This window comes from Heteronotia binoei, chromosome 16 (assembly GCF_032191835.1).
Source record: "Heteronotia binoei isolate CCM8104 ecotype False Entrance Well chromosome 16, APGP_CSIRO_Hbin_v1, whole genome shotgun sequence".
Lineage (NCBI taxonomy): Eukaryota > Metazoa > Chordata > Lepidosauria > Squamata > Gekkonidae > Heteronotia > Heteronotia binoei.
Genome location: NC_083238.1, coordinates 25835033 through 25858168, shown reverse-complemented (window position 1 = coordinate 25858168; position 23136 = coordinate 25835033). Strand labels below are relative to the sequence as shown.

The 23136-nt window shown below is 43.1% G+C and overlaps 1 protein-coding gene across 2 annotated transcripts in view; it reads left to right on the top strand.

The window, feature by feature from the left end:
- The first annotated feature begins 9209 nt into the window (after positions 1 to 9209).
- FIGN (fidgetin, microtubule severing factor) overlaps positions 9210 to 23136 on the top strand; it is a 173086-nt gene continuing 159159 nt past the window's right edge. For both annotated transcript variants that reach the window (XM_060257207.1, XM_060257206.1), the window contains exons 1-2: positions 9210 to 9482; positions 10341 to 10525. In XM_060257207.1, the coding sequence (XP_060113190.1) occupies positions 10501 to 10525 (25 nt within the window). In that variant the 5' untranslated portion in view covers positions 9210 to 9482; positions 10341 to 10500. The remainder of the gene's footprint in view (positions 9483 to 10340; positions 10526 to 23136) is intronic.

The window sequence follows — 23136 nt, the reverse complement described above, 5'->3', positions numbered from 1 at the left end:
GCAAGCTGGGTACTCATTTGACTGACCTTGGAAGGATGGATAGGGTTCAGCCGGCTACTTGAACCCAATTTCTGCTGGGATCGAACTCAGGTTGTGAGCAGAGCTTGGACTGCAGTATTGCACCTTGCCACTCTGTGCCACAGGGCTCTGGAAGAACTAGGGGCCAAACTACGTGTCTAGGCAGACAGGGGTTCAACCTATGGCCTCCAACGCCTTTCAGAGAAAAATGTAGCTGGCTTTAAAATTTGCATGGTTAGGCCTGTGTCACAGTGGCACCAGGTGTCTTCCTCCTCCCCTTTTCAATTGCTTAAATAACTATGGGTGCTAGGCGATTGCTTTATTACTGCTGTGCTGCCTGATGACAATGTTCAAAAAGCTAAATTTTCCTCTACAATAGTATCAGCAACTATAGGTTGGACCTGTGTCAGTTGTAAAGTATAGTTTGGCTCGTTTCCCCTAAATTTTTCAGGTTGACTCAGCCTTCCATCCTTCCGAGGTCGGTAAAATGAGTACCCAGTTTGCTGGGGGGGAAAGTGTAGATGACTGGGGAAGGCAATGGCAAACCACCCCGTAAAAAAGTCTGCCGTGAAAACGTTGTGAAAGCAACGTCACCCCAGAGTCCAAAACGACTGGTGCTTGCACAGGGGACCTTTCCTTCCCCTATATTTAGTATCATGGAGAATATTTGATGGTATGACCAAATCAAGGGCAGTGTACTTCCACAGTGAACCCCTCTGCTCAAATAAGTACATCTGTATATAATCAGTTGGATCCCACCAGTTTTTTCATTCAATTTCTCGCAGTTCTCCTTACTGCAGCTCCCACCCCACTTGGCTTTTGTGTATGCAGCTCCCATAATCTCTAGCACAGGCTTTTTGCAGTCAAAGGGGACTCCCTCTTCTCCCCTTTCACAAGTGGAAAGCCTGGCTTAATCCAACCCAGTGTCTCTCCAACATGCTTTTCTTGGATGTGATATGACCTCACAACTCCAATATAAATACTTAAATATAATTTAAGTATTTATATATAAATACTTAAAATTCTACAGTAATCTGAATAATCAAGTAGTTACAGCAACGAGAACAATTCAGCTTCTAATTCCAGACAGTGACTGCCTCCTGGGAGAAGGGGGTGGGGGACAGTCTGAGGGGGGGGGACCAAGAGAGGAGTGTTGTTCCTTGATACTGGCTGTGGATTCTTGAGGAATTGTGCTGTTGTTACCCCTGAGTTCCACTTGTGGCTTTGTGTCCTGTATGATAAGAATATATTTTCACCGTTGCTTTTATTGTGATTTTAATTATGGGTGATGAGCTTCTTTGGGGGAGAGGGGGTTAGAATTTTTGCCAAAAAGCATGATTTTTTTTTTAAAAAAAATTGCTTAAATAAAATCTTTATTTCTTTTAATACAAACAACTTCCTTGGGAATGCTCGTAGGCTTTTCCCCAGTTTGACAGAACTGGAGATATATCTGTGTCGTGGTATATCAGCATCTTGCATTATGGTTAGAGCTCTTTCAAATGAAATCTTAAACTCAGAGCAAGAAAAGACAAGCAAGGTTTTGTTAATCGTCCCTTCTCTGGTGAGGAAAAGAGTTCTTTGAGATGCCCCTTATGGATACATGTGTTTAATATAATTAGATGCCTTAAAGCAACCCCCTCCCCCCAATCTTTGGTCTTCCAGTGGAGAGCTGTTTTGGCCATGCAGTTTGAAATGGAATGACAATGGAATAGAGACAACTTAGAATTGCCCTGGTAGTTTATAGCTGGGTTGAGACTTGTACTATTGGGGAATTCGTAACTTGCAGCTCATTCTCACTATTAATACCTCTTCCAGAGCTGTCAAAATGCTCCCAAGATTCTTACAGCCCCGTCTCTTTACTTAGCAAAATATATATCATGAGTTGGCAAAAAAAAGAGTCCCTTTTTGACAAAGGACGTGAATGCCAAGAACTGGTGGCAAGGGAGGTGAGAAGAGATGGTGCTTTGTCCCATAATTAATTTTATCTGAGAATGTAGCTTATGCAGCACTTGCCAAATTAGAATTATCCAAATTGTCCTTGGAGATGCTTAAATCTCTAGAACATTGGCTCAATTTAGCAAAACGGCTCTGTGAGTGGAAGCAGTTACTGCGTTTGCAGGTCCATCCTGCACACAGGGATGCTTGGAGATGGTGGTGGTGGGGGAAGAGCCACCTCTGACCCTCCTGGTGTATCCACATCATACGAACATCACCAAACAGATCATTAGTGCTGTCAGCTCTGGAAGTGTATGTGTGTGTGGGAGAAATAATTTCTTTACTTATTTGTTCAAAATAATTGTATCTTGACTTTCTTCTGTGTATCTGGGGAGGAGATAATAAAGAAGAATCTAAAATAACATAATCAGAAAATAACACCCATATATTGAAAGTTACTGTCCTAAAAATAAAACCATGTCTTGCATACAACAATCTTTTACTGAGAAATTGTTGTTTCCAACAGATAACAATTTTCCTAGCTTTCCTAAAGGCTAAGGAGGGAATCACAGCCAAATGCCATGTGGGAAATTGTTCCAAAGCATTGGGGCTACAGCTAGAAAGTCTGTTCCTTCCTGATCTACTTCATGTTGTGCAGTTGGTAATAGCTAGAAAGGAACAAGAAAATGAGACCCTTCCAATATAAGTCGTTCAGATCTCTGGCTGACCAAGAAATCAGATAAAAAGCTTGAAACTGCAGTGTTCATATGCACAAAAAGTGCCACATGAGAGCCAGTGTGGTGTACTGGTTAAGAGTGGTGGACTCTAGTCTGGAGAGCCAAGTCTGTTTCCTCACTCCTCCACATGAAGCCTGCTGGGTGATCATGGTTCAGTCACAGTTCTCTCAGCTGCACCTACCTCACAAGGTGCCTGTTGTGGGGAGAAGGGAAGCTGCCCCGAGACTCAAAGAGGAAGAAAAGCAGGGTATAGAAACCTGTTCTTCCTCCAATGAGTTCAATGGGGAGCCAGTTTGGTGTAGTGGTTAAGTGTGCAGACTCTTATCTGGGAGAATCGGGTTTGATTCCCCACTCCTCCACTTGCACCTGCTGAGATGGTTTTGGGTCAGCCATAGCTCTGGCAGAGGTTGTCCTTGAAAGGGCAGCTGCTGGGAGAGCCCTCTCCAGCCCCACCCAACTCACAGGGTGTCTGTTGTGGGGGAGAAAGGGAAAGGAGATTGTGAGCCGCTCTGAGACTCTTCGGAGTGGAGGGCGGGATACAAATCCAATATCTTCATCTACCTTACAGGGTGTCTGTTGTGGGGGAGGAAGGGAAAGGAGATTGTGAGCCGCTCCGAGACTCTTCGGAGTGGAGGGCGGGATATAAATCCAATATCTTCATTTACCTCACAGGGTGTCTGTTGTGGGGGAGGAAGGGAAAGGAGATTGTGAGCCGCTCCGAGACTCTTCGGAGTGGAGGGCAGGATATAAATCCAATATCATCTTCTTCTTCTTTTGAAGTAAGCACACATAAGGTTTTGCTGTTAGCTTGCAAGCCCCACCCCCATCTTGGAGTCAAGTCTAGTAGTACGAACGGAAGTGCTGCTAAGTGGCAACCAACTTATGGCAATCCTGGCAAGGGACTTCCAAGGCAAGTGAGAAGCACAGGCAGCGTGCCATGGTCTTTCTCTGCAGAACCTTCCTTGGTGGTCTCCCTTCTAAGTACTGACCCTGCTTGGCTTTTGAGATCTGGGCTTACACCATGTCACCTTCCCTTCCAAGTCTGGCAGTACTTCTGGGTATATATGGATGTGGTCAGGCTGCCCAAATGTCTGTGAGCCGGGGTCATTTTGTAGAACGAGGTGCCAGAGCTCATTAGCACAACTCATACGCATATGCCGCATACCCCTGACATCGCCGGAAGGTGTACTAAATTATATCGGCTTAGCGTCTACCTTGAAATGCTTCTTGAATTACAGCTGTCGTCATAAAACCTTACTCCCATAATTTTTGAATGGATTTCCTTTACGTGGCCACAGTGGAGTGATGAAGATTTCCGTTTGCTTTATATGTTTTGGTTATTTTTTCCATTTTTTTTTTTGTGGGAAAAGATATTAGAAAGTTTGTCAAATCTTAAAAGAGTTCAGCAAAACCCTCACAAGGGGCTTGAGCAATGGAGCCCAGAAGCAAGTATGATAGGGAAAATAATGCATACTGGTATGGGAGATCATGAATGATGTCCCAGAGCATGGAAACCAAAGCGACAAACACCATGTGGGTTTTCTTTGAAACGGGATGGAAGTATATATACAGCAGCTGCCTAATCTCTTTTGATGCCAGTCCTTTTGCCGGAGTTGGGAATGTGCCATTTTCAGATGGTAAAAACTCCTATTGGGGCTCTTGGCGCTTGAGCATACATTCAGTTGTTGAGTCTGCTCTAACCTGCTCCTGTACCTGATACGCTTTGCGGCTGCTTTGGGAGCGTATGAATCACATATTGTACTGGCACGAATCATGAGAAAACCAGCCAGATAGCATTTTCTGTGCATGTTTACTTGGGAGGAAGTCCACTGAAATTACTTCTGAGCGAATGAGCATACGAGCAGCCTTGGTGCATTAGGGTTTGTAGAATCCTTCGGGATCAAGTGCCGTGTTCTACTGGAGAAAGTTTTCCTTCCAGACGTTTCGTTCTCAGCTGCGGAGAACATCCTCAGTGGCGTTGCAGCCGGAGCAGGCGCTCTGACCTTCTTGGCTGCTGTGCATTGAGTGGGGCCAGGGCTGCTGGAGAGCTGCTATTTCTAGGCTGGAGGGGGTGTGATGAAAGGGCAATTGGTTTGTGGATCCCGAAAGATTCTACAAACCCTAATGATGTTACCAGCCGTGAAAACCTGAAATCTTTGATAGCCTTGGTGCAGTTTATTTATTTACTACATTTTCATCTGGCCCTTTCTCCAAGGATACTCAGGTAAGTGGACATCGGTTCCCCCTCTTGTTTTACTCTCACAACAACCCTGTGAGGTAGGCTTCAGTGTGTGACTGCCCTAAAAATACCCAGAGAGCTTCCGCAGTAGAGTGGGGATTTGCATCTGGGTCTCCCAGATGTTAGTCCAACACATTACCGGCTACTCAGAGGGTGAGTCTGCATCCTTTATTGCTATGTTCAGAAAGGTGGTGGTGGGGCAGCAACGAATCTCCAGATAAGAACTGAAGACCACCCAAATGATGAAACGTGCAGCTTTCCTGTGACAAGCTCAGGCAGTTAACTCGGATAAATAATGCAGTGCTATAGCCACCGAATATCAAGACGGCCCTCGTTCTCTAAATCAAAGTGGATAAAAGGGCATGAAAGATTACAGAGAGAGACTTGACTACAATTTAACACTAAGCCAAGGGCGGCAATTTATTTATTTAGTACATTTTTATTGTACCCTTCCTTCAAGGAGAAACGGAGCAAGGGGATCTAATTTGAAGGTGTGGATTCACGTGTGAGCTTAGCATTCAGTGATCTGAATGAACAACACAAATTGGTTTAAGAGTCAGTGTTGTTTAATGGTGAGCAGGGCTTTTTTTGTAGCAGGAATTCCTTTGCATATTAGGCCGCACACCCCTGATGTAGCCAATCCTCCAAGAGCTTACAGGGCTCTTAGTACAGGGCCTACTGTAAGCTCCAGGGATGTGTGGCCTAATATGCAAGGAGTTCCTGTTACAAAAATGCCCTGATAATGAGTTTGCACATATAGGATAGGGTAGATCAACTCCCTATGTTGTTGTGTAGTTCAGTGGGTGAACATGGGCCTTTCATGCTCAACTGTGTCTGGCTCGCATGCTTGTTGTGAGGCCAACATGGAAGAGAACTGTGTACAGGATCCTGAATTCCATGGTGGGAAGGTGGTCTAAAACTGTAGAAGGGATGAAGATGCCTTATTGTGAATCAGATAATTGGTCTATCAAAAACAAGATTGTCTACTCTAGCAGCAGCTCTCTAGGGTCTCAAACTGAGGTTTCTCACATCACCAACTACCTAATATTTTTAAATAGGGATGGGATTGAACCTGGGACCTTCTGCATCCAAAACAGAGGCTCTGCCATGGAGCTGCACTGCCTCTCCTCCCCGAGACAGATCTTCCCTATTGCTACATGTCACTCAACCACAGGGAAATTCACTGGAGGCAGTTCATGCACCCCCATGAATCACCAAGCTGTAAATCAGCATGTAATAAGAAAACTAACAAATTATATACACGTATGCATAAATCAACATTCATTCCAAAGATGCAGTGTGTTCAACTGCACCCAACTACAGAGGATTTTGAAGAAGCCTTACCAATGAATTGTCATAGCTTAGTAAGTTATGAGAAAGGTAATGCAGGAATAGAAGGCATATGTGAACTACTTCTAAGAAAAGAGGGGTTGTGTCTTGGCAGAAGAGCTTCCGCTTTGCATGCAAAAGGCTCAGTCCCCGGTAGCTGTTGCCAGTCTGAGTAGATAATGGACCAAGGGTCTGACTTGGTATAAGACAACTTTGAAAGGCTTCAGAGTGAAATAGAATTAAAAAAAAAAAATAGATGGCCAAGAAAATGTGAGCACCTTGAGGCATCTATTGATGAAAGGTGTTTGTTTCAGCCAGCTGCCTATTGGGAAGGGCACTCCCTGGGTGCTGGGCAATACACAACTGAACTCTCGCTTCTGCACGGCATGGGAGATGTTGGTGGGGTTTTGCAACTTGCAGCACAACTGGGTGCAGAAAATAAATACGGTGCTAAAGAAAATGTTCTCGCCACCTTCAAGAAGGAAAAGAAGTGAACCCATAGGCTGTGGGTGAAACATCCCTTTGCCCTCCCCTCCCAAACCACAAATAGTCATAATTTTGGGGAGGAGGGGAAAGCAAGATGGTATGACCCCGTCTCATCAGATCTTGGAAGCTAAGCAGGGTCAGTACTTAGAAGGGAGGCCACCAAGAAAGACTCTGAAGAGGATGGTAAACCATGTCCGTTTCTCACGTGCCTTAAAGAGACTCTTGCTGGGGTCACCATAAGTCACGTGCAACTCGACAGCACTTTTCACTCACACACACAAGCTATGGGGAAGGTAATGCAGGCATATGGGGTGTATGTGATCTGCTACTAAAAACAGGGCTCGAGCTGGTCCTGATTCCCATTTCACAGCTGGAGAAACTGACAATGCCAGTGACAGCTGCATGGATCACATGACTTAAGTGTCTGACTGTTCAGCTGTTATTGCTTGGGGTCTATGCCCTTCCTGAGTCTGTGCTGCATCTCAGAGGGAGGCCCTGATTCGGGTCCAGTTGTTGCAGAGAAATCAGTACCTCTCCAAAGAATGGTTAGGAGGCAGCTTATGTAGCGACCTTGTGAAATCCAGGCAGCTGGGGGGCGGGTGGTGGTCAGTGGTTGGATAAATCCATTGCTGCAAGTTCCAAGGAAAGGGATACCAGCGTAATAAAGCAAGCAAGCCAGGCCCTTCAGTGGAACTTCTAAGAATGTGTGTGCGCTGGACTGCGGCCTTGCAGAAGGCTTCCTAGCAGGAATCCCTCGGAATTCAACGGGCCGTACAGACTAGCAAGCTTCAATCTGCAATCCTCTGCAGGTTCGTGGCGAAGGAAAGCGCCACCGAAATCAGTGGGCCTCCTCCCAAATCGGCGTGAAGCAGCTTTTCATGTCAATTCACTGAGGCTTCCCTTCCGGGCTATGAAATTCATGGTAGGGAAATTCACGGGGCTTCCTCCCTTTCCTCGGTCAAATGCGCACAGCAGTCCTGCTCCCCGGGGGGGGAGCGAGCCCCGTGGCACACCTTAGGGCTTCCTTGGGAGTAAATGCGCGTCCGAAGTGCATCACAAGAGAGGGAGAAGGTTTTTTGTTTTAATTATTCTTATTCTTACTTACAAGAAAGAGTTTGCCATGCCAAGTAACGTCAGGAGCAGGCCCCTTCCACCCCTTCTCGGGGAGAAAGTAGAGAAAGAAGTGCTTTTCTCCCTTTCTCACAATACAAGAACTCGTGGGCATTCGATGAAATTGCTGAGCAGACAGGTTAAAACGGATAAAAGGAAGTACTTCTTCACCCAAAGGGTGATTAACATGTGGAATTCACTGCCACAGGAGGTGGTGGCGGCCACAAGCATAGCCACCTTCAAGAAGGGTTTAGATAAATATATGGAGCACAGGTCCATCAGTGGCTATTAGCCACAGTGTATGTGTGTATATAAATTTTTTTGCCACTGTGTGACACAGAGTGTTGGACTTGATGGGCCGTTGGCCTGATCCAACATGGCTTCTCTTATGTTCTTCTTCCGCCGCGTTCAGCGTCCCCTCTAAGCTGCAGAGTCTTGGGGAGCAACAAAATTCCACTTGGTGAGCTACGGGCCTTAAAGGTGCGAGTGAAACCATTTTCGAGCCGAGCCCAAAAAACCGTGTGAGCTGGAGGCGAAAAAAGATCCTGCGCCAACTCACACTCAACTCCGCTCCGAGGGAACACCGGCCGCGTCCCTTTTCCCTTTCCCCCCCCCGGGCCCCCTTCGCAGGCGTGCGGCCGCCCACGACCCTACGCCGCGCACGTGGGAGGAAGCCCCTGTCGGCCAAGGCGGCGAGCACCTCGGCGCGAGGAAGGAGCGAGGCCGCCGGAGCCGCGCGCCCTTGGCGACCTCTCCAACCCGCCGCGCCAAGAACAGGCGCGCCAGCCCCAGGCCGGGCGGAATCCCTCCGGCCGTCGCCCGCGCCGCGCGCCCTGGGAGCTGCGGTAGGGGCCGGAGGCGCCGCGGCTGCTGCTCCGCTTCGCGCATAGGGGGAGGGGAAGCCCGAGCCGGCCGCAGCTCCTTGGGGCGGCGAGAGGGGGAGGAAGGGAAGGATGGGACTCGGACCATGGAGCTCCCCCCGCTGAAGGGAACCGCCAGCGCCGGGCGAAGTCGCTCTGCCGTGGGGCGGGGAAGCCCAACTTCGCTCCCCCCTCTGCACCGCCACCAAGTTCCCGCTTCTTCCCCTTCCCGCAGGCCCCGGAGGGGAGAAGGAGGGCGTGCTTCCTGGCTGACCTCCCGGCCACCTCCGGGCGGTGTTTGCATGTTGCAGCCCCTCCGCCGTGTAACCTGACCTGTGCTGTCCAAGGGGGGGGCCTAGCGCGGCCATTGCGCGCGGCTCCTCTTGGCCCATGGAGCTGGCGGTGCGGGGCTCTTCGCCTCGTGCCTCCCTCCCTCCCGTCGCCCCCCAAGTCTCCTCTCTCTTTCTCTCTCTCTCTCTTTTTTTTTTTTGAAAACTGATCTTTGGCTCTCCGTGTGAAAGTGATTTGAATTTGGCTCGGCGGCGCTCTGCGCAGGCGTTTTCAGCTGCTGGCATGCTGGCTCTGTGCGAAGCAGCTGTTTGGGGTTTGAAATTCCAACATGGCAGAGGCTGCAGTCAGTCTTCCCTTCAAAAACTTGGAATGATTTCAAATCATAGGCACCTTCACTTAACCCGAGCCCCCATTCATCAGCGAATAGAGAGGATCGATGCTACTCTAACCTACCGGGCTTCTGTAACAATCCTCCAGGTAAGAGCTGCTTCCATTGCTTTTTCCATCGCCCCCCCCCCCCGCGCTCTGTTTCAAATTTTATATAATTTTTATATGTATCCCAGGCGGCTTCGTGTGTTTTTAAACTCCCTGCGTGTGCTTTTAAAGGCTACAAATAAGCGGCGCCGCTTAAAATGTGTCTTTAGGTATAGGAAACCCTCTTGCCTGCTTTATTATTATTTCTCCTCCTAAGCGCAGTGTGGAAAGTAAAAGAGAGCGACGCGTTGGATATGCCCCCCTCCCATCATCGCTAAACAATAGTAGGGAGATTCCAGAGTTCGGAATCGCAAGACACCTTCTCTCTCCCTCCCTCCCCCTTTCACTTAAGTGCGGCTTCTTTTAAAATTTTGTGCCCCCCCCCCCCCAAGTTCTAGTTAAGGCAATATGGGTCAAGATTTGGTTAAGTCTGTTCCGGGGCAATGAACTTTTTTTAAAAAAGCAAATTGGTGCAAATAATCATAGTTAAGGAAACAAAAGTTGGGGTTAAATTGCAGTATCTTAGTTGAGGCTGGGGGGCGTGAATATGTCAGAGAAGCTGATGCAGTGAAATGTAAGCACATCATCACGGATGGGGGGGGCACCCGCACGGTGGGCGTATTGTTGGCTCGGAAGGGAGAGAAAGATGTATAATTTAATGGTATATACAATCCACTGATCCTATTACTATCCTCCCTGGAGCTCTTGTTAGTTTCAATGGGAGTGAGTGAAATTGACATGGACTTGTATTCCTGGTCATGTGCTCTCTCTTCTCTCTCTCCCCCCCCTTTCTTTCTTCTCTTGTGATCTGAGATCCCCTTTTTGTTGATGTTGCTTTCCCACTTAATTATATGCATGTAGGTTAAATGAATACCTGACGAAAGGGCCCATGTTTCAAGGCAGTGACATTTGAGAGCGGAGAGGAAAAGTGGCTTTAATGAAAAGCAACCTTTGGAATTCCTGCTTGTGAGAAAGAGAAAAAAAAATCCAATTCAGCTTTTTTTTGTGCTGCCAGCAAGAAATGATCAGCAGCACCAGTGTTTATGGTATGTCCGTCTGGGGATCTACTTCCTCCTCCTTCTTCTTCTTCTATTAATGTCATTGTTGTTATTTTGCATCAAGATTCTTTTGAAGTGCATGATTAAAATTTCTGAGGACTTTTGCATGCGAATTTGGCTAGAGATAAAATGCCTGACATTAATGGTAGAGCTCCCAACTGTATGGATAAGCAATCTGTGTTTGTCCGTGCTGTGTTTTTATCATTTGTTTTTAATTTTTCCCCTTTTTGCTTTGAGTATTAAGTCGGTTCTCAGTTGTAAGCTTAAAGTTGCATGTTACTAGCAGTGCGCTGTGTACGCTCAAATAGTATGTAAATTAGGAAACTCGCTGACTGTAAAAGGGGGAGGGGAAACAGTACACCCATCTAAACATACACAGCCAGTGTTTCCTTTTAAAAAAAATCTTTAAGTAATAGTTATTGTCTGTGTTTTCTCTAAACCACTGCTATTTTTTCACTTACACAATTTTATGGGTTTTAGTGTGATATGAAAAGAATGAAATATTTCCTGTAGGGACAATAACCAACCAACCAACCCACCCCTCCATCCTCCAGTTTTCAGCGATACTTCAACGGCCTTGTATATTTTTCCTGTCCTCTTTCCATGCGTTTGCTTGTCACTGCTGTTTTGCACAATGCATTGATGAAGCGCTGAGACAGACTTTTAAATGATTGCGAGAGGACACGCTCTACCTTCTTCTTCTTCTTTTAAGTAGGGTGCGGGTGCAGGGGAGACTGATGAAATTGAGCGTGGAGGATTTCAACATGTTTTTGCAGCGCAGTGTACACAAGTCCAGGTACAGAAGTCTAGAAAACTATATTAGCAGGTTGCATTTTTGCACACATTACCTCCCTCCACCCCCCAAAAAGCAGGAATTAGAGGTGAGGTAGAGAAAGGAGAATAGACTCACTTTTCGTAGCTTGTGGCAGAAACAAATAAGGACTGAAGCAAAAGCGCCTGACGGTGTGTATGTGGAGTATGTAGCCGTGGATCTTTCATAAGAACACGAACCTGTGTTTTGGGAAAAGTGGAGAGAATCATGCCCAACGTGTTCTCCTAGACTGATGCTGTAGCTGTCCAAAGTAACCCTGTGCTGCTGTGACAATAGGAGTGATTATCTGATTGAATGGTTTTTGTGCATTTTAAACTTGTTGATTTTGAGGCGATCAATATGACTCCTGTTTATTTGAGAGGCACATAATTTGCCCCAGACTTGTTTTAAGGTTACTGAGGGAAAGTGGGGAACACACTGCTTTTTCTTCTCTCTCCACCTCCCCCCCCTCTTTTCTTTCATAGAGCTGATGGAGCGAATGTGATTGCCAGATGGGAGATTTCCCTCTGTGATGTTAAAGCTGTAATATATATTCACAGCAGATTGGACCTGCTGCTTGTGATGAGGATATTACATTTATAAATTTTAAATCGGGAATTGGATAGTGTGTGCTGAGAGCTGAAATTGGATGGGGTGGTTGGTAGCCACTGTTTAAATGCAATTTCGGGGCGATGATAATGATAATTCTAATAGGAGTAATATGCAGTAAACATGGTTGGGTTACACTGCTTTGTATATTGCATGTTACTTGTCTAGCCCCCCCCCCCTCTTCCATGTGTGCCCTTTTTGCTCTTTTCCCACCCCTCTTTCCTACTTCTCAATTTCCTACTCAAATAGCTTAACCAGCAGCGTGGATCTGAAGGCAGTGCAGTTTAGGAGAAGAGACAGAGAGCCAGTTCTGTAACTGAATTAAAAATAATGTTAAAAACACCTCCCCCGGGTGATGCAGTAATTGTCAGCAAAGGTCCAGTTTTTGTCTTGCTCAGCTATATGCCCTGGCGGCACCTGAATTCGTTCAAGCTGGCATGAATAACTGACTCTCAGTCTACAGGTTCTAGTAGTGCTGTGAATTTAAAAGTGTGTTTGTGGTCAGGAAATGAAAGTTACAGTGTGTGTGTGTGTTCTTTGAACAAGTCATTTATCAATGAAGGGAAGGGGGACATTCCTTCAGGCAGCCAGTTGCCAAAGTAATGCACCAGCAAACAAACTTAGGCCTAACTTAGGGAAGATGCTTTGAAGCCAATCTCACCTGTAGAAATCTGAAGGGGGGGGAAGCATTCATCCCTGCATTTATCTATTTGCATTTAGTTAAAATCTCTTCCTGGAAGTGATAAAGCTTTCTTCAGTGGTGGTTTTGCGTTTTGAAAATAAGGGTGCCCAAAACATTTCCCCTGTGATTTCAAATATTGAGCAGAATTTCAAATATTGAGCGTGTAATATGTATGGATGCTTAGAGTTTCTTAGTTTTCTCTGCTTTGCAAAAGCGTGCTTACATTGTTTTCTAAGTGGTGGTTCTGTGGCTTAAACAGAAATAGGAGTCTTCCTCCTTTCTTTTTTCCGTTTTTACTTCCTCAGATCTTGTGCATTCCATTGTATTTGCCATTACCTCTCTATTGCGGAAATCTTACCTCGCTGCTAATCTGGTGTAAGGCAATGCCAGTTTCTTGCCATAAATATCATAGCTTTGACAAGTCAGCTACTTGCTATAAGCAGTTGTATTGCAGACAGGAAATAACAGCCACAGACCTTTCCAATCAGAAATATCTTTTTTTTTAATACCGGTGCATGGCACATAACATTCTTCAGGAAATTACACTGCAGATGAAGTTTTATTTGTGTCTGAAGGAAAGTTTTGTGTTTTCTAAGCAGCTTTTGCTTAATGGGGAGAATGAATTGTTCCTTGAAACTGGCTAATTTTAGGTTATCTATTCAACCCCTTTATCATAACTGAGAAAGAAGTACTAGTTGGGGCCCTTTTAGGAACTGGATGTAAACAAAAGTGTAGCTTTTACTTGGGTGAATGTTGTCTTGGCTAATGAATTGTGTCTGATTCAAAGGAATTGCAGGGTAATATGGAAGCCGTATTGTTTGTAAGGAGATAGGATTGCAATATAAACCTTGTGTATCCCCCCCCCCCCCATTTGTTCTAGCATTGCTAATTGTATTGTACAAGAGCCTGAAATGCTTGGGGAAAGAGGGGGATGTGTCATATTCTATCCAGCCATATAAAATGATGTTTAATATTAGTTGGGCAAGGAACAATGATTGCAGGCGTCCGTACATAGAAACATAGCAAGGTGTCGCATGAATGACAACTTTAGTTCCTTCCAAGATAAATACAACTGAGACGTCAATGAACTTTTCTCCAACTCCTTGCTGATGGCAGACATTCAGCATGAGAGCTTTATTACTCAGGTTTTCCAGTTTGTGTGGGGCCCCAGAATACATTCTATAAGCAATTTGGCAGTAATAATTGTGTTGTCTTTTCGTGATCGTGTGGGATATTTATTATTGTACTTGAGATTTTATGTTGTAGTTTTTAAACAGTGATGGAGTTACTGATTTTTTTTTTTTTGCTTCATTCTTTTAGGTGGCAAAACCTTGAACTTTAAAATGAAACTCTTTTGTTTATGGTGGGTAAAACTGCTGAGGAAGGGAAACATTTGGGGTGTGAGCTGGATGGGTGTTTGTAAATGACTGCATTTTGGAGAACAATCATTCCCGTGTGTGTGGTTGTCAATCAGTTGAGCTCTGTGTGCATGCAAGAAGTATTTGGATGTAATGAATGATCTTCCTGCGGTCTTAATCATCAATTAATCAGCTAATCTGCTTGTTTAGGAGCTGTTTTAATGATCCAAGATCAGCACGAGAGCTGTACCTAGCAACAGTCCCTTCCATTCTTTTTTTTTTTAATCCGCTGGTCTAATCTAGTGTTATTACATCCAATAAGAGAAATACCTGACTCTTTTGCTTTCCATTAATGTATACTTTTTTAGGAAACAAAACTTTAGGCTCTAACTTTTTTTTAAATAGAAAGTGTTTGACGCAATGTTGATTTAATTAACTGGAATTTCATCTTGATTTATTGATAGAAGGGGATTGTTACATGGGCATTTTGTGAAGTAATGGAGCATTTTTCCTGTCAATAAGTGTGAGAATTGATTCATCAGCCCAGCCCCCCCAATAATGCTCTACAACTTATCCCTTTGCTTAAATGAACAAAACATTTTGAGATGTCAATATGTCATTCATATAATACAATCCCCCCCACCCCTGGAAGTTATTTATTATTAACTTTGAAGTCATTAATTCATATGGCTGTTATTAAATCAACATATTTCCCTTTATTTGGGAGGAGGCATGGTAATAATCTGTATCTTAAGTATTAGAATTTTTTTTTAGGAAAGAGACAAAAGGTTTTATTTTTTAAATTATATTTTGGTAAACAAAATACATAGAGTTCTAATTAGTTTTCATTTTGTAACACAGAAATATTGTCCAGGGCTGTAGAATCCTATTTGTACATTACTGATGCCATATAGGCTATTATATTCTTTCTTCTGCAGATGTTCTCCTTTATTGAAAAAGATGTTGTCTTATGAATTGGAGGGAGAAGTTTGACTTTTTAAAAAAAGTGCAATCCCAATGAATATACGTAAATTTTCTAGGCATAAAATCTGTGCCCCAGTTAAATTTTTATATAGTATTATAAGCACAAGAAAATTTTCTAGGCATAAAATCCATGCCCTAGTTAAGTTTTTATATAGTATTTGAGCAATCTGTTGATTAGTCTGGTTTTTTAAAAGTCAGAATATGAACACTGAACATGTATACCAAAATATCTACTCTCCCCTTCAAATCAAATTAATTGTGTCCATTAATTGTACTGCTGGAAATTCTCAACCTCACAAGCCTTTCAAAGAATGTTAGTTAAAAAAATAGAGAAGCACCAGGGAATAAAAATGAAATAAATTATAGCCAGCCTATTGAAGCTGTGTTTGTTTTCTGGGTGCAGGATCTTTATTTTCTCCCACAGTGAAGTCAAAACTTTTGCCAAAGTCACATTTTAAATGTTAGATGTATCCAGAGGCAGTGTATCTGTAGGCAGAGGTAAAGAGAGTATAGGCTCCGTTCCCTAGATCTACAATTGCAAATGTAGAAAATACCTGTTGAGTAGCCATTGAGAAGTCAAGTCAGTCTGAAAGGGGAATGAATTTTTGTCTGTCCTGTATAATATTAAGAGAAGCCTGGGAAAAATCAAAAGTGTGTTACTTGAAGGAATAATCACAGTCCCACTCTCTTTCCAGCTGCATGGCAAGCCAGGTTTCTCTGCATCAACATCCATGTGGGCACCGATATCAAAGTATTCCAGGAACAATGTTGGTCAGCTTTTTTCTGTCAGTGTCAATAATTGTTCCTGTCAGGAGCTTCAAGGCAACACATTTTATTCCAAGGATAAATTTTATTTAAGGGAAAATGAATTTTCTTTATGAAGGACACAAGTAAAAGGTAGCAATTTTCTTTAATGAATTTTGGTTCCCCACCACCACCTACACTTTAAAAATCTCCTGTCTGTGTCTACCTTTTGATCCTTGAGGAACTTTTTTTATTGTATATGTTAAGAAGTTATGTTATTGAAGGATGTTGTTGTTGTTATTCTTGTTGTTTATTAATAATAATAGAAGGATGTTAAATCTTATACTGTTAATGTGAATTAACTCTCACGTATACTGCAGAATGAATCCAATATCAAATCAATGTACACCTCCCCCCCCCAACCAATGTGCTTTTGGAATAGCACTCAAGGGTTTATTGCGTGACATTGTCAGAATAAAGCACACACCCTTTCCAAACACCACAGTTGATTCTTCTGCTTCTAAGCCATATGTTGCTGTTACAAGAAGAGACATAACTAGATAGGACTCGGATCCTATAGATTGAAGTATGGTTTTGGATATTGTTTATTTGTACCATATAGTTGAAATACTCCTGTATCTCCGGTGAGTGTTTGCAACAAAACGGATTGTTGTGGGACATATGTTTGAGCTTTTTGTGAAACTCTATAGGACTTTGAGTTTTTCCTCTTACGCAAGATGCCTGTGTTTTCGTGTCATACTCCTTTTTGTTTAGTCTCTCCTGTATTCTCAGCTCCAGTTCTGAAATGTCTCTTAAGTCTGATGTTAATATTGGCACTGGGGCTGCCAGTTCTGTGCTCGGTTAAGCTGACTTTAAATCCATCTGAAGTCAGTAGGATTTCAGTAGGTGAACTGTGAGCAGGACTGTAACCCAACTAATGTAGTGACAACTATCAATTAACATTTGAACCCATACTTTGTTTGTCTTTTGTGAAGGGCGATGGAGTTAGATTGGGACTGAAATCAGCATTCCCTGGAAGTTTTTTCCCCTACTGGTATTCTGAGGAGTCGGATTCCTTGTATATATTCATAGTTTCTGTTTTTTTTCTGTTGAAGGCCCTGTTTGTGGGTAGTTCATTGGTGTGCTAAGGACAGTGGTAGGACCGTAATTCTTGGCACAGATAACTTGGGAAGAAGCTGGATAAGTGTGCCGAGAAGCTCACTTCAACAGAATACCCGTAACAGTGTGACTATGTGGATGTATACCAAGACGGTTACCACTGGATGAGGGCATTTTGTACTGATGCTTTAACTCGTATGAAGTGATTAGTGTTCTGTAAGTATGTGGTGACAGGGCTGCTTATGGATGTGAGGAAACTGTTAAGTGCAGTAACATTAACCTTTTCAATATGTCATATGCAAAGTGTGAACTTAGTTTGTTTGGATGTGCAGCAACAATCGCCTAGCCTGTTCTCCCCTCCCTCCCTCCCTTCCCCCCCATTACCTCTCCTCGCCAGTCCAATTTACTGTCTGCCTCCCATGTCGATGTGCAGAACAGAAGCCCCTCAAGCTGGCGCAGTGAGAATAAGGCTTGAAGGCTGATAGAAGGCATCACATTTTGATACCTAAAACAAATTTAAAAATCAAGCATCCTTTTCAAGTCCTAACTGAGGCACACAGGAAGGTCCAGCCAGGATGTATCTGAACACACTTGAAGGGACGCCATTTATTTTCAAAAGAGATTTCTCCCATCACTCATGAATGGCTCCACCATGGAGAGAGAGAGAGAGAGAGATATCAAAAGAACTCAGAAAAAGCAACAATATTCTTTCATGTCCTCGAGTACTCAGACACTTACAAGATTGTTTCCGAGAAGGAAAAGAATTGATCCTGTTTTGAATTCCTTGGTGTTGGCATTTGTGAGCCACGCTCCAGATAGAGAGTTATAAAAATTAAATTCCAGATCGTCTAGGTTTGTAATGTGAATACAGATTTACTTAGCGCATGTGTACCTGTTTTCACCTAAGTGAGGGAACTAGGGCGAGAAATTTAAAACAGAGACTCAAAACTGGGGTTTTGTGTTCTTTTTTTTCCTAATCGTTTGACTATATAGGTACTATCTTTTCAATTTCTGCAATTAAAGGTGCAATTTTTACTGAAGACAGTGACATGGGTTTTGAACAAAAATTTATATACTTGCCTGATGTAACCAATAGGCTAGCATACAGTCGCATGCAGCCAGAGCCCTTGCCTATTTATTCAGAAGTAAGCCACAGTATATTCGGTTTGATGTGTTCCCTAGTGTGTTTAGGATTGCAGTCTAAGGCTTCCATCTCGTTTCCTATCCTGCTTCTATAGAAGCCTGAGAGGCAGAAAACTTGCAGTGAAAGGTGTGAGCTAAATTATTTTCTCGTCCAAGAAAACTTTTCTGTGTTTGTTCCATATGCCACATGTTGAGGATGATGTTTTTAAAGCACGAGGATGTCTCGGTAATCTCTGATTTGGGCCGTTTAGACTTGGAAGCAAATATAGCTGAAATAATAAGGCATCATTTGTTGAAATTACAATATTATACCAATAGGAGGAATCTTCATGCCGTTAGATTCCACCAAATGGCTTGTACTAGCAAACAGCAGGGGACCTCTAGTTCACAAGCAGAGGTGTTTATAGGCTGAATTGCCTTCAGAATATCAGTCAGATGTTTAGCTTTTAAACTGCTTAAAAGGGAAAAAGGAACACCCTACTGATTCTAGCATTTGTGTCAACCCATCACCATTGCTGGGATTACTCCAGTGTAAGCATTCTGAGAGCATGAAAGCTTATTGAAGCAAATCTATATTTGAAACGGCTAATGAAGAAACGAAAGAACACGAAACACCTTGTGATCTTTGTTTCATTAACCTCATTACTTTGAACTGTTACTAATTATATGCCATGCAGCCGTTTGTGCGAAGTGTATACTATGGAAGCTTTCTCTCGCTCTTCCTTTGTTACTTTTTCCATAAACCCTGCAAAATTCCTCTATTGCCATGGATGTGTAACTGCCTCATTATCTGTGTGGAGAAAACCAGAGATGGGAAAAGCATTTCCCATTTCAGTTCCAGGTGTTCTGAGGCTTGATGGACTGTGTTGCTTGCACTGACCATGTTTTCAGGAAATTCTTGAATTTTTGGTGGTGTCTCTGCTTTACATTGTAGAACGAGGCAGTAGGACCAAAAGAATTTGAGAGGTTCTGAGTGGGCCTTGAGATGAAGGACTTTTTCATGACCTATACAGGAATCTATGAATAAAGGTGATTATGCTAGGATTTCCCCCACGTTGCTTTACATGATTTCAGCTGTTTCTCTTGAATGGGTCATAGTACACTAATGATAATCCCTGGAACACTCTGTATGAGGCAGTATGATGAATGTTCTTTGGGCATCCAGATATTTTGGAATGCTACCTTAGGACATTTTTTGTTATAAGAGAACGAGATTCTGTATAAGAATGTGGCTTACTAACAAGTTAATATCCTTTGAAAGTAAGCTGTGATGAGGTAGTCCCCAAGAGGCCATCTTCCCTTCTCAGCACGTGCTGCTCTACATTGTGTACTTTCACTCTTCCTCTTTTGGCAGCCCACCTGTATGTAGAGTGCTGTAACCCCCTCCCCCCATGCACACGTAAGGGAGGAACTGCGTTGGAACCTTTTGTGTCTCAGTTTCTAGCACTTTCTATGCACTATCACTGTGACAGGGTTTAGCTGGGTGGAATGGATGGCAACGGAAGCAGTAATGTGAGTTTTCCAGGGAAATTTGCGTCAGGAAATTTTGATTCAGGTTTTAAATAAATCGTTTAAATAGTATTAGCAGGATTTTGCATAATGATTAAAGACAGCACATATACCATGTAGAAACTCCTGGAATTTGTTCACGTTTTATATTCCGCATTTGCCTCATCTAACACAACTGATTTGCAGCACAACCAGTTCCAAGAACTATTTATATTATTTATTTATATTGGGATTTATACCCCGCCCTTCGCACCGAAGTGTCTCAGGGCGGCTTACAACATGATAATACAAATACTACAATTTAAAACACTTACAAGTAAAATTAAAACCATAAATTAATAAAAGCAAGATAGATAAAAAACCGGCGGTCTACAGATGCATTTTGTTCCATCCAAAAGATTTCCTTGTCAGTCAGTATTATAGGCCTGCCGGAAGAGGGCTGTCTTACAGGCCCTGCGGAACTGCCCTAGGTCTATAGATACACTATGTATTTGGGATGGGATATTTTCCATGAAAAAGAGTTGGCATTGGGAAATTTCCCAGTTTTGGAACATCACTGAACGAAAGCATTTACAGTTGAAGGCTTGGTGAAAACTAATACCAGCCTTGGCTGGTGCAATTAACAAAACAATTGAGTTTTGGGGGAGTGTAGAAATCTTTTTTGTGTCTGAATTTCATCTATAAGCTTCTGTTACTCTTTATACTGCTGTAGACCTTTGTTGTTTAAACAGTCATGCTGGAACCCAGGCCATTACATACTGTGACGTTCTCTGTTCATTTCTACTGGTTTTTAACAGCGTAAACAAGATTTTTAACTCCAGCTTTTTGGAATTATAGTAAAAATTGGGTCCAGTGAGATACATTGAATGGCAGGCAGATGCACACCCTCCTTTGTGTTTGTAGAGAACTTCAAGGGCCAAACTGTGGCTTTAATCTGTACTTAAAACATCTCGACATAACCAATCCATTAAAACGACGACACTTCTCCAACTGGAGCAACTTGATTTTTCTCTTTTGTCCCTTTTCTTCTGCTCAGACAATTACAGGCACAATGGTTAGTTCTTCGTTATTTTAAAGTTAGGAAGCCTAGAATTGTCAGTCTCTGATGATAACGTAAAGGGGGAAATGGCTAGTGAGTTAACAGCATGCTGGTATCCATATAGGAATATGTATCTGTGAAACAGCAGACTGATTATCTTGTTTTGGGAAATGCCTTTTGTTGTTTGCAAGCATTTTACAGGCAACTGCGCGCATTGGCACGCCGTTGTATTTTATTGTTTCCAGCTCCAGCCACTTCAGACTGAGATTCCTTAATTAGTCTATGTTGTACTTACAAATAATAAACCGTAGTGATAATGACACATTAAATTTTTCCCCCTCCTAGCTGTGCTGTTACATGCTATGTTGTATGTAGCCACTGTGCAATTATGTGAAAGAAAATGACCTTTTAAAGGAGCTTTATAACCCTCCTCCTCGTTTCCTTTTTACAGAAACCCTGGAGTTTGGAAACCTTTTGGTTCAGAGTAGCGTTTTCTGTAGCTGATCCAAGTCTTGGCAGAGGTTTATTTTCTTTTCAAGCAGTTGCCCATAGGATGGCAGCCTTAATTTTCGGGACGCCTGATGCATTTGTGTTCTTCAGCCCCCAGATCCCATGGTTAGAAGGCTTGAGAAGAACCTTGTGCATAGCAGAGTTGCTATGTAGGGCGAGGATCCTTTGCTTGTTAGTAGTGTAGATGGGCATTTTTCAGCAGGGCTGTTTACCTCTTCAGCTCTGTGACTTGTACAGCTAGCTGCAATCGCTGGGATGCTGTAGACTATTCAAAGTGGCATTGTTCTCTTCTATGTTGATTTCTCAAAAAGCTGGGCCTCGCTTAGCAATACGGCTACATTCCACGGTACTGTTTTCTTTTCAAACAGACTTGATGCTAGGTTGGTTACATGTGAGCTTCTGAAGGGCCAAAAAGAGTGCCGGAAAAAACTTTCTGGACATGCCTAGGGGCACTGTTTCTGTTACCCCAAAATCAAGTGCATTCACCATCCTAAGATGCATGGACAAGGGTCAAAATGTATATCTTTTGAATTACCAGTCTTTGGTGTTCTTTAACTGGGATCACACACACACATACTCCCCCATGCCTCCGCCCCCCCCCCCCCCACAAGCAAATTCCATCTGAAGTAATGTTAAGTGGTCAGATTTGTAGAGGGCATGCTATACAAAGGCTAGGCATCTGGGAGAGGAGCCTAATTATGGTTTTCAATTAATTATCCCTGCATATATTTGAACAGAGGAGTCTGTTTCAGTTGTACAAATATATATTGATTGTTCCCAATAAAACGGTCGTTCGGTACTGTCGAGAGGATTCTGGAGGTTTGGGGATGTCTTCGAGCTGCTTCAATAGAAGAAAAAACAAGTTGTCAAACTTAAGTGAAAAACGTGTTAAGGAGCCAAAAATTTTCTTTTGCTTTGCTGAAGTACATTATAGAGAGACGGAGACTGTGTGTGTATGTCCTTAAGCAACAGAAGGGTTGCTTTTGATAAATAGTTGTGTGCTATACATGTCAGCTGGTTCATTGCTGTCTCTACACAGAGATAACATGTACAGATACCTTTTTATTAGGAGCAATTAAAATATCTCAAAGTCATTGGTAAGGTTTTACATTTGCCCAGGCTTCTTCATTAGTCTTGGTGCTAAGCAAAACAGAATAGCGGGGTTTGTTGGGGTCTTATGGTGTTTTTATCTCCACCCAGAGTGCTGGGCAACTTGAAACAGAGTGCCCTCAACCTTGTGATGTTTTTGTTGCTCCTAATAAAGATAGTAGTTTATTATAACAGCCAGTTGTTGCTATTGGAATCTTTCAGTGGACCAAATTGCAATTTCTATCTGCGAAACTGTGTTTTTCTTGCACGTATTTTCATTTTTCATCCCTCCAATCCCCAGTAAATGTTACCTGTGTCTTTTACTGATTGCATATCCACTTATAGGTGGTAAAAGTTTTTTGTCAAGCACAACGGTTCTGTGTGTTGCTTTCTGGCACTTAAGGTGATAGGAAATTGATAGGATATTTTCATGGTGATGAATATGCATATCATTACAGACAGGTGTTTACAACCAAGGGCCTCATCCAGATTGTAGCATTAGTGGAAAAACTGCTTTAAAAAAAGGTTTCCATTTTTTTTTTTGGTGATGATCCTAACTTGTTATGAATACAGTTTTCTTTATTGTGATAGATGGTAAACTATTTGTGGTAGATGTCGATCTTAGGGCTGATCCGTATAACGATTTGAGAATGCACTGGTGGCTTGAAAACCCTGTGTGTGTTGGTTCCTGTCTGCCTGCAGCATAAGAACATAAGAGAAGGCATGTTGGATCAGGCCAGTGGCCCATCCGGTCCAACACTCTGTGTCACACAGTGGCCAAAAAAAATTATATATATACACACACATATATATATATACACACTGGTTAATAGCCACTGATGGACCTCTGCTCCATATTTTTATCTAACCCCCTCTTGAAGCTGTCTGTGCTTGTAGCCGCCACCACCTCCTGTGGCAGTGAATTCCACATGTTAATCACCCTTTGGGTGAAGAAGTACTTCCTTTTCATAGGCACCAGCGTACACAAGATTCAGCCTTCAG